A 13,020-nucleotide genomic window follows, 5' to 3' on the forward strand; every position below is an offset into this window, starting at 1 on the left:
GCGGCAGCTGCGGGAAGTTAAAGCAGGAGGAGAGGGGACAAGGCACGTGCCAGCCGCTGTCACCTTCCCTGGCCCATCCACAGCCCCAAACACCCCCTGGACTGCTCCCACTCCCGGTCACATTCCCTGCACGCGTTATCCCAAATCTTCTCCAACACTGAGCCAAAATCAGGAGTGATTATCCAGGAAACAGCCACTCTGCCTAATTACCATCCATTAATTACACCGCTCCCATGGAATCCCGGGCAGCCTCACCTGGGACAACTTTTCGAGCTGCAAGGAGACCTTGGGATCCACAGGTGAAGGAACGGGCGGGATGGATGCCTTGTGGTCCCTCATTCCAGCCCCAAAACCCTAAAAATCAGCTTTGGTGCCGTGGCTGCAGTCACGGGGCATGGAAGGACATCACCCAAAGAGCTGGAAAAGGAATTGTTGAGGTTGGAAAGGACCTCCAAGATCATCAACCTTCCCACAGTGAGCTCGGTGGGTGCACAACCACCTCCAGGTGGTCATTCCCAGGTGGAAATGAGATGATCCCTGTGGATCAGCTGGTCCTGGTGGGACGCAGAGCCGAGGGACGCCGCACCGTCCAGGGTCCTCCCTGCGAGCCCAAACACCAGCCAGATTTCAAGGTATATACAGATTTTATTTAAAAAAAAAAGAAGAAGTTTACAGTTCTTTAATTATACACAACTATTGGAGAGGTTATACCCAGAGGAGAGGCAGCTGCGCCACGCTACCGACAACGCCAGAAAAAAAAGAGGAGAAAAGGGAAAAATAACAAAGAGCCGACTCAACCGAAGGGAAAACCACCCCGAGATCTCCTCAGGTGTCACCTGACAGGAACCCAGCACAGGGGGGAGAATCGTGGCTGTTGCAAAGGGGAAGCAGGATGTGGAGGAGGGAAAAAAAGCCAGGAAAAAAAAGGAAAAAGTAAGGAAAAAAATTTATAAAATTGTTAAACACATCCCAGCCTTCCCGAGGAGGGGGGAGGGAAGGGGAGCCCCGTCCCTGTGGCACGTTTGAGGGATGGGGTGGGGTTCTGCCATGGAGGAGCAGCCAGGCTGGTGGCAAAGCTCTGCTCCCTGTGCCAGCATCCTTTGGCATCTGCCAAAGCGATCCCTGGGTCGGGAAAGGTCGGGGCAGAGGGACATGGGGACGTGTCCACTCCGCTTCTCATTCCATGGAAAACCTGGAGGGCAAAAGGAGAAATGACAGGGGTAGAAGGCAAAGGTTGTTCCCAAAGCAGCTCCAAGGGCTGTGGCAAAGTTTGGCAGTGGGAAGTTCATCCCAGGGTCCGGGAATTGCCAAGGTGACACCACCACTGTTTTGTGACGAAGAAAAACACTCTGAAGGTGATCAAAAAAAGCTCTCTTGCTCCAGCACGGTTCACCTTTTCATCCAGATTAGGTTGGTGAAGTTCTACACACACACTTTTTGTGGGGGGGAAGATTATTTTGGGAGAAGAAGGGAGATTTTGGGGGATGGGGGGGGAAGAGGTGGAAAATGCAGGAGGGGAAGAAGCAGCGGGGTCTGAGGGGGTGGGACAGGAGCTGACCCCAACCCACCTCACCCCTGGAGCACCTTCACCCAGGACACTTCTCCAAGCAGCGTTTTGGCAGCTGGTTTTTCCTCCCAGGACAACCCTGGGATTTGTCACGGCTTGGGAAGTGCTGGGAATGTGCATTTCTGTGGCTCTGGACACGCTGAGCCAGCAGGCAGCAGCTTGGACAAGCTCCGTGAATCCATCCCGTTGTGTCCTCACACAGCCAGCTGTGCTTTCCCAATATGGGGGTTTTTTTTGGGAATCCCAGCTTAGTGTTTCCCAAAAGGAAAAAGGAGGACACTCCAGCAGCTGGATGCCCTAAATCCACGTGAGGGAATGATGGAGAAGAAAACCCTGCAAGGGAAGGGGGTGAGGGAATTAGAACACTATTTTTATACAATATTGAAAAAATACAAATTTTTATTGTGATTTTTTTTTTGGTTGCCTTTTTTTTGTTTGTTTGCTTGTTTTGTTTTTTTTGTTGTTGTTTTTTTTTTGTTTTTTGTTTTTTTTGAAGCTTTTAAAACTGAAATCACCACCCAGCACTTGACTCTACTCCTAAGTAGCACCTACAAGTATAGCACAAGCAAAACTGCCAGGGCAGCAGGAAAGCGAGTTAAACGTGGCCCCTCCCTCCCCAAATTAATGAGCAAACAACGTGCTAGATAAGAGTTAATTACATCATTACATGTTAAATAATTAATATTACCCTCCAACAAGCCACAAATGCTAGATAGAGAACTTCAGCACAGTACTAGCCACAGCCCTACATCACTGCTGGAAAAGAATGGGAAAAAGGAGAGGGAAAACCTTTGCTTCGTGCCCGGAATTAACAGAAAGGAAATTCATGGTAGGTTTTTATTCAGGAAAATCATGCCAAAGCAAAGTGGGACTTGATGGAGTTTTTGTTTTCTCCCCCCCCAAAGCAACAGAGAAGAGAAGAATCTGATTGTGCTTTATGAATCAGAGACAGGGATGGAATCGCCCAACTCGGTGGCGTCTCGAAAGGAAAGGAAACAAACCCCAAGAATTCTGGGCAAATGACCAATGTACCAGTCTGACATTCAAAACTCTGCTCCAGAGGTGCTCAGGGTGGGTTGATTTTTCCTGCAGGTCGCATCACAAATGAGAAGATCTTGCCCAAACCCCTTCGAAAAAATCCCCAAAAGAAAAACAGCAGGTAACATTCAGCTTTAAAAATCCATCTTAGTTTGAATCTGCGATGCACAATTATCCCAATTCAAGTATCCCAAGGAGACATTTACTCTATCAGATTTCTAGGAACAACAACAAAAAAAAATCTCTCAGCTTGCTGCAAGACACCAGGAGAAATCCAACATTCCATTTCCCAAACATCCTGAAAAAAAAAAACCAAAAAAAACCAAAAAACCAAAACCAACCAACCAACGAAAAACCAAAGAGTGAATTCATTAATTCATTTGCTTCCTCAATCGGTGCTTTTTAGGTTGTTTTTTTTTTTTATTCAGCTCAAATTTTGTGGTTTTTTTTTTTTTTTTTTTCCCCTAAGATCATATTCTTTGTTAACTCTTAAGGAATTTTTATCCTGTTGTACACACACAAGCAGATGGGAACCAAGCTGGTGCAGAAGGGGGAGGAAAGATTAAAAAAAAAAAAAAAAAGGAAAATCAGATCAGTGCCGATGGATTCGTGGACTTCGGCCAACGGGACAATTCCGTGGATCTGAAGCTCTGGCAAGGCCAAATCCATCTGGTCAGAGGAGCTCCCAGGACACGGTGAGTGTTTGGCAGGTGTTTGAACCAGATCTCGAGCAAAAGAGGGAGGGGGAAAGAAGAAAAGTAAAAAAAAAAAGCCAACTCGAAGCCATTCAAGGGCAGCAGGTTCCAAACTGGGACAAGGGAAGAGTTTGATTTCCATGTGCTCCAGGTCAATCCCAGCACTGTCCAAAGAGCATCATCCGGGGGGTTCTTCCCTCCCAGCAAGGGAACAGCTCCTAATCCAGACCAAGCAAGGGAACAGCATCCAGCTTTTCCAAAGTCCCCAGAGGACATGGACCAGTGGTTGTCAGTCCCTTCAGTTCGGGAGGGCAGGGAGGAGTCCACAGAAAGAACGGACTGAAATTCCAAGTCATTTTCCAGCTTCAATGCTCTGAGAAGCTCCAAGCCTTTGGATTGGTTGGTTGTTTTTTTTTTCTTAAATCCCTCTTTTTTTTTTTTTTTTTTCTAATGTGACTCCACCTAAAACACGACCTGGAGGAGCCCCTTCCATCCCTACACAGCTCTACCATCCCCAAGGTTTTAGACTCGGAGGAAACCTCGATCCGAGAGCAAATCCCTCTTTTTATTTTGTTTGTTTGTGGTTTTTTGTTTGGTTTGTTTTTTTTTTTTTTTGCTAATTCCCTCCCTCCCAGGGCAGCTGTTTGGTAGCACACCAAAGCTGACTTGGCCAAATGGAATCTCAATGCATGCATCCAGGCTGCATATTGCTACCAAAATGGAATGTTGGGAATACGCTATGCACCTCGGGAATTGGGAAATGACCAAGAAAATCAAGATCTAAAGGGTGATATATATATATGTATATATATATATCAATGCTATAATTCATAAAAACCTTGTTTAGTAATAAAAAAAATTGCTTTGTTTAAATATGAATATTATAGTCTGCTTCTCATGGTTAGGAAATTAGAGTCTCTCTGAAAAGCAGGTGGCCTCCTCTACTACAATTCCATATCCTGAGCCTCATCTTCCGAGAAGTCGGACATGGAGCTCTCGGATGAGCTGTCCCCGGTGCCTTCTTCCTGTTCTTTTAGTGCTTCTTCTGTTGCATATTTCTGGATGTATTCTGGATGGGAGAGAAAAGAAAAGGACATTTAGGGACAGATAATCAACAGTTGGAGGAGGGTGGGTCACAGCACATTTGGTAAGTCAGATAAATTATATAAATTGTAAATGAGCCTATTGCCCAGGGCAGCTGTGGCTGCCCCTGAATCCCTGGGAATGTTCCAGGCCAGGTTGGATGGGGTTTGGAGCACCCTGGGAGAGTGGAAGGTGTCCCTGCCCACGGCAGGGGGTTGGAATTGGATGATCTTTTAGATGCCTTCTGATCCAAACCAGCGTGGGATTGTACATTTCTCACACCAAACACAGCATTGTCCAGCAACGGGAGAACAGCTGGTGGAGACCCTGTCCGGGATGTGCAACCTGGAAAGCAGTAAGATCCCAAGGATCCTGTGTCAGTAGTCCATGTAACTCATGGAATAAGACAGGATTTGATTTGCTGCCACAGTTGGTGCCTTCAAGGACAGCTCTAAAAGCCAGCAAGGGGCCTGACTTGAAGAAATGAAGAGCTGAGTTGAAACTGATGGGACAGAACCGTCACCGAAGCAAAGCTGAGAGCCAGACTAAAATTCCAGACTAAATCCTACGTAAGCCAAGTGTAAGGAAGGAGGGACAGAGACAGCAGAGCACAAAACTACTCCAGGAACAGCTGCACTACTTCTTTTCTTTATCATATGTAAGAAATGGATGGAATTGGGATGCTGACAGGACAAGAATGGGGCTCTGCAGAACCTGCTCTGGTGGAAATTCCCTGCCCATGGCAGGGGCTGAAACTGGACGGCTCTTTAAGGCTCCTTCCAACCCAAACCCTTCCATGATTCTGTGACACATCCTTGAAGTGGCTGCTCCCTTCCCAGAGCTTTCCAAGAATTTATCTCCCTCTGGAAAAGGGGTGTTCACCCAAGGAGGGTGTTATTCCTTGCACATTCCAGCAAAGGGAACCCAAGTGCTGTTGCTGCGAGGCTTTGGATGTCCAAACCCTTAGTGGGAAATCTCAGAAATTCCCTCTGGGATTATCCCAAATCCACCTAAACACTGGCTGCAGCTGCCTTGGGAGCTTCCAGATGCAGCAGCCACCAGCCACGGACTGGCAGGATGGGAGGCCACCAGCACTTCCTCACTGGCTGCTTCCAGAGGACATTCCCACATGGAAGCTGCTGGTGGAAAAGGCCTCCTTGAGCCTAAGCTAAAACTTCAAGCTTAAAATGCCACTTTTTATCCAGAAAAGCTTCTGGGCTGGGTTTTTTGGAAGGTTTAATCCAGGAAAAGTCAAATTTCCAGGGAGTTTCCATGCTGAATGTTGCATTCAACTGGGACTTTCAGTCCATCAAGGAAAAAAAACCCCAAAATATCTAAATATTGACAAAGCATCTCCCACAGAAGAGTGCTCGGGAAGGGGAGCCCTCACACACCAATTCCTGCCAGGAAAACACCACGGGATTCATTCATTTACAAACCCTGGAGCAACAGGAACAAGCTGTGATTACACCCCTGGTGTTCCAAGGGATTCTACTGGAGCTTCAGCCACGTGGGGTGGGAAAACTGCTCCCAGAGATGTCCTGAGCTCCCAGCAAAAACTCAGCCTGGATATCCTTCAGCTGTTCCTCACCCTCCCAAAGGAAGATTCCCTAAGGAATCTCCCACAGAGGAAGCAGAGCAGAGCAGGAATTATAAATTTTGGGCCTGTGGCCTCCTCCCCAAACCACCACATCACACAAACATTCCCTGCGCTCCCAACGACAGAAACACCAGGAACAGCAGCAATAAATAAATCATGGATTTGCACTCCCGAGTTTCCCAGAGCATGGGAGCTGCCAGGATCCTCTGCAGCAATTTTAACATGTCCAAGGCTATTTTTCAAAATGAGGGATGACAGAGTTCAGCTCCATCCCATACTTGTCACGCAATCCTGGGAAGAGCTGGTGGAGTCAGGACTCTGGGATTTATGGAACATGTTGCAAGCACTCAAAGCTCCTTCCAGATCATCTGTACCTGGATGGGAATGAGGGAGGAGGCTATCCCAATATCCTGAGGGATGTCCTCAGATCTTCTTTGGGCTGAAATCAGTTTTTCTGGCTTTTTTCCAAGGATATTTTTGGTTTTTAGGCTGTTTTCAGAGGACTCTCAGTGCTGGCATTGGAGATTTTATCTGACAAACCATTTGGCCTGGAAGCTCCCTCGTATGAGAAAGCAGGGAATGAACTTTGGGATACTGAGCAGGGAAGTTCCCACAATCCCATCAGAGGAATCAGCCAAGGGAGGCTGAATATTTCACAATTTAAATCACATCTCCTTTGGGGTTCCACCCTCAAAAATGGGGCATTTTACACCAGAACAGAGTGACTCCAGGTTTAACCACTCCTGGGAGACGTGGCAGAGCTGATCCCACGTTTTGCTGGGGATACCTGAGCTTTCCCAATTCCTGCTGCTCATGGAGGTTCCAGACCTGCAGACCCTTCCCTGGCAGGGCTCCCAGGGACAAAGAGGCTCCTGGTTATTCAGTAACAAAACTCAGCTCCCTAAAAACTCAGTTCAAATCCGGCCCAAAGGCTGGAAATTTCCCACCAGGAAATGAAATGTTGTTTGGGTTGTGTTCACTGGATCAGAGGAGAGAGAAATTCCATGGCTTTGCCATAGGCTTGGCACAGCAGGAAAGGGGGCCATGCTGATTTTAGGGAAGGCAAATCTAAAGCACAATTCCTAATTTTTATCTCATTTCTTATGTTTGCAAGACTAAGTCCATTTGTGTGTTTCACTCACCAGATTGCTTGGACAATCCTCCTATTTATCCAAAGTATTTTGGAGGTCCTTACTGGGAGCTTCTGACTCCATTTTGTCCTTCCAAGCCTTCCAGAAGCACCTCCAGCAGCTCTCCCAGTGCTCTCCTACCCTCTCCAGTCACTGTGGAGTCCCACTCCTGCTCACACCAACATCCTGCTCCCAGGAAAAACCATTCCCTTCTTTTCTGAAGGCACTTTTGATCTGCCAAAGTTCCTAACCCCCTTTGGTCCTTTAGTTTCAACTCCTACAGTTCTTTTCCTCATCTTCCAGCCTTTACTAATTTCTCTGCAGCTTCCTAACGGCATTCCCTGAACCAGGAATGGATCTGGGAAGCCTTGGCTGGACTAGGAAGGAACAAGGAAGGATTATTTGGCATTTTCCATAAATTCCTGCTCTGGCACAGTGCAAAACCACCTCCTGCAACAGCATCCCCAACTCCTTGATTGCTGCTCTCAGAACTTTCCAACAAGCCATTTTTTATCCATTAATTGTGTCACTGGATGCTCCTGTTTAAGACTGGCACTTTTCCTGCCTTTTTTTTGGTCACACCCCTTTCCTTCCCAATCATTTCTCCCATCTCCCAAAATCACATTGAATCCTAACCCAGTTTCCTTCCCAGCTTTCCCTGTTCTGGCTCTGCTGATGATTTCCAACACAGCAGCACCTCATCCCTCCTTCCTTCCCATCACTGAAACTGGAAGGGGAAAAACCAGGCAGTGACTCCCAAATTTGCATCAGAGCCATCATTCCCTCGGGATGGAATCCCAATAATTCTGTTAATTAGGCCTCACCTTTAATTTTCTGTTTGTACTCTTCTGGTCGGTGGAGGTACATGGCTGCAGCGTCACCATTTAGAGGATCTATAGGATTGGGATAAGCCAGCAGCTGGGGCAGGAACGACTCAAATATATTGGTGAGATCTGCAAGGCAAACACAGAGTTGGTGTCCACGTCCCCAGAGCCAGAGCCACCCCAAAAATCCTGGAAGAGTGGCACAAACTCTGAGGAGAAATGCACGGAGAGCCTGGGAATAAGGTAAAATAAAGGGAGTAAAATCAAAAATAAGAATAAAAATAAGGGTTGATGGAAGAGCTGCTGCAGCTCCTCACAAACTCCTCCTCCCAACACATAAATGAAGATATCCATGGGTGAACCAAGGAAGGGGATGGAATTTTCCTGGGTTTTAATCCTGACTTTAGAAATGAGGAAAAACTCCAAACCAACAGTGTGGTGCTCTGCCCTCCCCTGAATTCTCTACCTCTTCCAATCTCTGTTTAAATGTCTCCATGGAAGGCTCCCTGCCCATGGAGAGGGCTTGGAGCTCAATGATCTCTGAGGTCCTTCAAACCCAAACCATTCCAAGATTCCATGGAAGGCACAAAGTGTGTTCCACAGCTTCCCATGAGTTTGTTAATAGAAACCACCACTCCTCCAACTCCAAACAATTCAGGGAGTTGTTAAACTCAGGGAATTAAAACCTTGGTGCCACCAGGAATCTGTCACCAAATAATCCACAACAGGAAACCTCCTGGTGCCCATGAGTGGCCATGGATACACAAAACTCTCTTCCTGCACCCCTGAGAGGACAAACTCCCCATTCCAGTGGTGGGGATGGGCAGGAACCGGCCCTGTGTCATCATTCCTCCTTGGGAATGTTCTATAAATCTTTTATCAGTCTCTCTTTCCCTGTGGCAGGAAAATCCTGCCTGTGGATGAGCATCACCAGCCCCCTCCTGCATGGGTCACAATCAGGGAATTCCATCACTGCCCAGGACACACCACATGAGCAGTTTGGCCACCTCAACCTGTCCCTTTTCCTGGAAAAAGGGTGTATCCCATTCCTGAGTCACCACCAAACTGCTAAATTCAACCAGATCCCAGAGCCCTCAACTTCCCAAAAAAATTCACCAAAAAAGGGGAAAAGAGATTTCCAAGGGCTCTCCCTGTGCAAAGAGCTCCTCCAGCTCTGGGATGCAGCCACAGAATTCCAGGCTCCAGCTCCAGCCTGGGTTGGTGCCTGGGTTTGTCCTGGCTGGCACACGGAGCAGCCCGGAGCCAGCAGCTGCTCCTGGGATGGAGCACAAGAGCACCTGGAAAAAGGATCTTAATCCAAAAGAGAGATCCCAGAAAACAGCAGGAATGCCCTGTAAGAGTATTCCCTGCCACGGCAGCAGCTTGCCCTTGGTAGCTGGAATCCCCAGGGACTGGATTCGGGCACTGGCAGCAAGAAGTCAATTTTAGTTTGTGAAAAACTTGGGCCAGGTGCCTCCACTTGGATCAGGAGCCTCTTTGTGGCCATCTGACCACTAAAACCTCCTGAGGATGAGGGAGCAGAGCCCTGGAATTCCCCCCTGGCTCACAGGACACCCAGGATAATGATTTTTTCTTGAAGGAACCTTCTCTCAACCCCCCCAGATGTGTGTTGGTTCAGCAGGAACAGGAGGAACACGTGCAGGACGTTCAACCACAGCACTGAGGAGCTGATGCTTCCTTAGGGAAGGAGCAGGAATTGAACCACGAGGTCCTCAGGAATTTACTGATGCATATTCCAGGTCTCTCCCACCTTGGTTGCTGCTGGAATTATCTGACCCAGATCCTTTGCCAGCTTGGGAATGCTCTGCTTTGAAGGGGCGATGCTCCAGAAAGCAAAGGAATGTTATTCCCCCTTTTTTCATTTCCTTGTGCCACAGAAGGAGGCAAAGCCTTGGAAGGGAAGAGGTGGTGTTGGAATCTTGGATTGGTGACTTTAGAGGGAAGAAGAAGTGGGAATTCAGCCATCCTGCAGACCCAAGGCAGGACTCGGAATGCTGGAGCACCAAACCACTGGAATCCTTTTGTCCTTTTCATGGAAAAGTGGCAAAGTTGATCTCCCACGACAAAGCCACGCTGTGACCCTCATCCCTGTATTACCTGAGGAATTCCATCATTCCAACGAGGAGTTATAGCTAAAATCAGTTTTCCAGGGAAGAGTCTGAGGGATTTCATGTGCACATTTCCCTGGATTTCCTCCACAAAGCATAACTGGAATATCTGAAGTTCCCATTTTTAAATGCAGCCTGGACTAAACTCAGCTGTGTTCCTTCCAACAATTCCGGCTTTCCCTAAATTCCATTTTAAAGGAGCTTCAGCTGATCTGTTTTATCTCTAAAAAGGAGATACATAACCAGAAATGAGCCCAAGGGGATCACTCTGCAGCATCAGAGGCAATGCCACCTCCTAACCTGCAATAAAATCTTATTTTTCACCTGATCTTGGCTCAGGGAGATCAAAATCCAGTAAAAACCCCAAAATCAAAGAAAAAAAACCCCAAAAGCAGCCCAAAATCATCTGTTCCCCCAGTACAGAGGAAAATGCCCAACTCACCGTAGAGAGCTGTCCAAGTTTGATTGATTACATCTAGACATACAGTTCCTGACCTGGAACACAGGGAAAAGATGGAATTAACACTGGAAAACCCTCTGGGAACGGAATAAAATCCTCCCCTACCCCTTCCCCAGGGTTTGGGATAAGCCCTGATTTATTCCTATTTATGGTCAACAGCCATCAACTACCTCAATCTTCCCACTCTGCCCAAGAGAAAGTAAATTGGAATTTTACTGACATGGAAGCACAGGCAGCTCCACACAACCAAAAACAAAATGGGAAAACGTCTGCAATTTTGGAGGATTGAACACGGACACGGAGGAGGGATTCACTTACGCTTCGTCAATGTTGGGATGGAAGATTTTATTCATGAATCCTGCAAGGAGACACAGAGGTAAATTAGCAGAAAAATCCCAAATAAATGTCTTTTTTTTCCCCAAGAGGAGTCTGGAATTTATGGGACAAGGACTCATCGGAGTGGTTTCAGAGCCATCCTGGCCTGAGCTATAAATAGCTGTGTAACCTTTAAAATAGGCAGGCACCATTCCCAGCCCGGGGTCCTCAGCCATTCCCTCAAAATCCAGGGAAACCTGGATTCAGGAAATTCAGGAAAACTGCAGTGCAACCACAAAGCTTTTGTTGGATCCTGAAAATTCCTTTCCACGAGCTCAATGGAGCTCCCACATCTGATGAAGTAGGTTTAGAAGGGCAAGAATTTTAAACAAACACTGAACACTGAATTTAAATAATTTTAATTATATTTATGATACTATTTATTGAATTACATTTCTAATTTAAAGAATTTTAAATAAGCACCGAGCTCAACATTTGATTTTTTTTTTTTAAATATAGGTTTCCCAACAGAGATTTTCTATGAGCTCGACATCACAACATTAACCTACATGTGTGAGCCAGGGAGGTAATAATTCCAATTTTCCATCAATACAGCAATTAATTCTCCTGTTGGTGCCTCTGGTCTCCTAAAAAACAGCTCAGATGAGGTTTAGGAGGAGAGAGCTCGATGTGGCTTTGTCCACATTTCAGATTTCTGGATTTGAGAGGGATTTTTTTGTTCTGAGTTGCAAATTAAATTGTTAAATAAACCCCTGTGGTTTCAAGACTTCCAGTGTCCCAGCACAAGGAGCCCCACACTTTAATCAAAAGGTAAATTTTGTTTTCCAGCTGCTAACTTCAGCCTCAAGTTCAGAACAGTTGGAAGCTCCAAACACTCCTCTCTTATCCCATAAATAATGATAAAATTAAGATATTAATGGAATTATGCACCATCCTCAGTCTCTTTGGAAGCAAAGCACATCCACCCCAAAAAATGTTGCCAGTGATGGCTGAGAGTGGATGCAGGATCCAGGATCCCAACTCTTCAAGAGGAGGAACCCAAATATCTGGATGTGGGCACGAAACAAACATGGAACGGGGATGGAATTAATTCCTACATTTCTGGCTTGGATAAATCATTTGGGCTCTGCCCAGAGGGGCAGCTCCAACCAGGAGAAGCTGCTTCCAAACTGTGGCATAGCTTTTTAAATTGAGAGCTTGAAATAAATCCCCCTTTTCCCTGTTGTGCTGCCTTTTTTATTGAGAATTTGAAACAAAATCTCCTTTTCCCTCTTGTGCCACCATCCTGCAGCCCAGAAATCCTGACAAACACGGCCCAGGTGGGAATCTCCCTGCATTCTGCAGGAATCCATTTAAGCCAACAGCAACTATTGCTTCTGACAAGGATAAAAACGGGGAAGGAATTCAGGTCTGGGATATTCGACTCAATCCATTGAAAAAGCTCCTTCCAGGACTCAAAACACACGAAAGTTTTCTTTCCAGAGCAGCCCCAAAAAGCCTAAAAAAAATCCTCATTTACCATTTAAAAAGCTCCCAACCTCCCCCACCTTCATCCAAGCACTGGAGTAACATCCCTGCCCAAACAAGGAGCAATCCCAGTCTGAGTGACAGCATGGATCCCATCTGGGATCAGAGCTGGCATATGGGTTGAACTCCCTTCCTTCCCATGGATTCTGACACAAACAGAATTCCAAGTCCCCTTGGACTGCGGGATTTTGCACAGGTACAACACGAGGCTGAGACGACGGCCGAAGCCAGAACAATCTCCAAGAGGAGAAGGGAGAACTCCATAAACATCTCCACACTAAGAAGTCGATTTCAGGAATAGCCTGGCAGGATTTAGCTGGAAAAACCGAAGCAGATTTAAAAAGGGAAGCTGTAGTTTCATCAAATATTTACGTTCTGCAGCTCCCACAAGTTTAAATCAGGTCACGGATCCATTTTGCCGGAGCTGAGCTGCAGCGAGCACCGATCCCGATCCCAAATCCTGCCTGGCTCTTTGAAGGGAAAAACCAAACAGTGAAATGAAGACTGGAGAGGGTGGGGAAGACACTGGGAATAATCCCTTCCTTCACATTGTCCTTGGGTTCAAGCTTCCCAAATGGAACTTCCTGTTCCCTTCTGCAGGGAAGAACAGGAACATCCTCTCCCTGCATTC

The 13,020-nt window shown here is 46.7% G+C and overlaps 1 protein-coding gene across 1 annotated transcript in view; it reads right to left on the reverse strand.

The window, feature by feature from the left end:
* Positions 1-625: 625 nt before the first annotated feature.
* UBE2H (ubiquitin conjugating enzyme E2 H) overlaps positions 626-13,020 on the reverse strand; it is a 47,595-nt gene continuing 35,200 nt past the window's right edge. The window contains exons 4-7 of the mRNA XM_069033712.1: positions 10,845-10,884; positions 10,509-10,561; positions 7,938-8,066; positions 626-4,369 (exon numbers count right to left, since the gene is read on the reverse strand). Of these exons, the coding sequence (XP_068889813.1) occupies positions 4,245-4,369; positions 7,938-8,066; positions 10,509-10,561; positions 10,845-10,884 (347 nt within the window). The 3' untranslated portion in view covers positions 626-4,244. The remainder of the gene's footprint in view (positions 4,370-7,937; positions 8,067-10,508; positions 10,562-10,844; positions 10,885-13,020) is intronic.

Source organism: Aphelocoma coerulescens, chromosome 1A, assembly GCF_041296385.1.
Source record: "Aphelocoma coerulescens isolate FSJ_1873_10779 chromosome 1A, UR_Acoe_1.0, whole genome shotgun sequence".
NCBI lineage: Eukaryota > Metazoa > Chordata > Aves > Passeriformes > Corvidae > Aphelocoma > Aphelocoma coerulescens.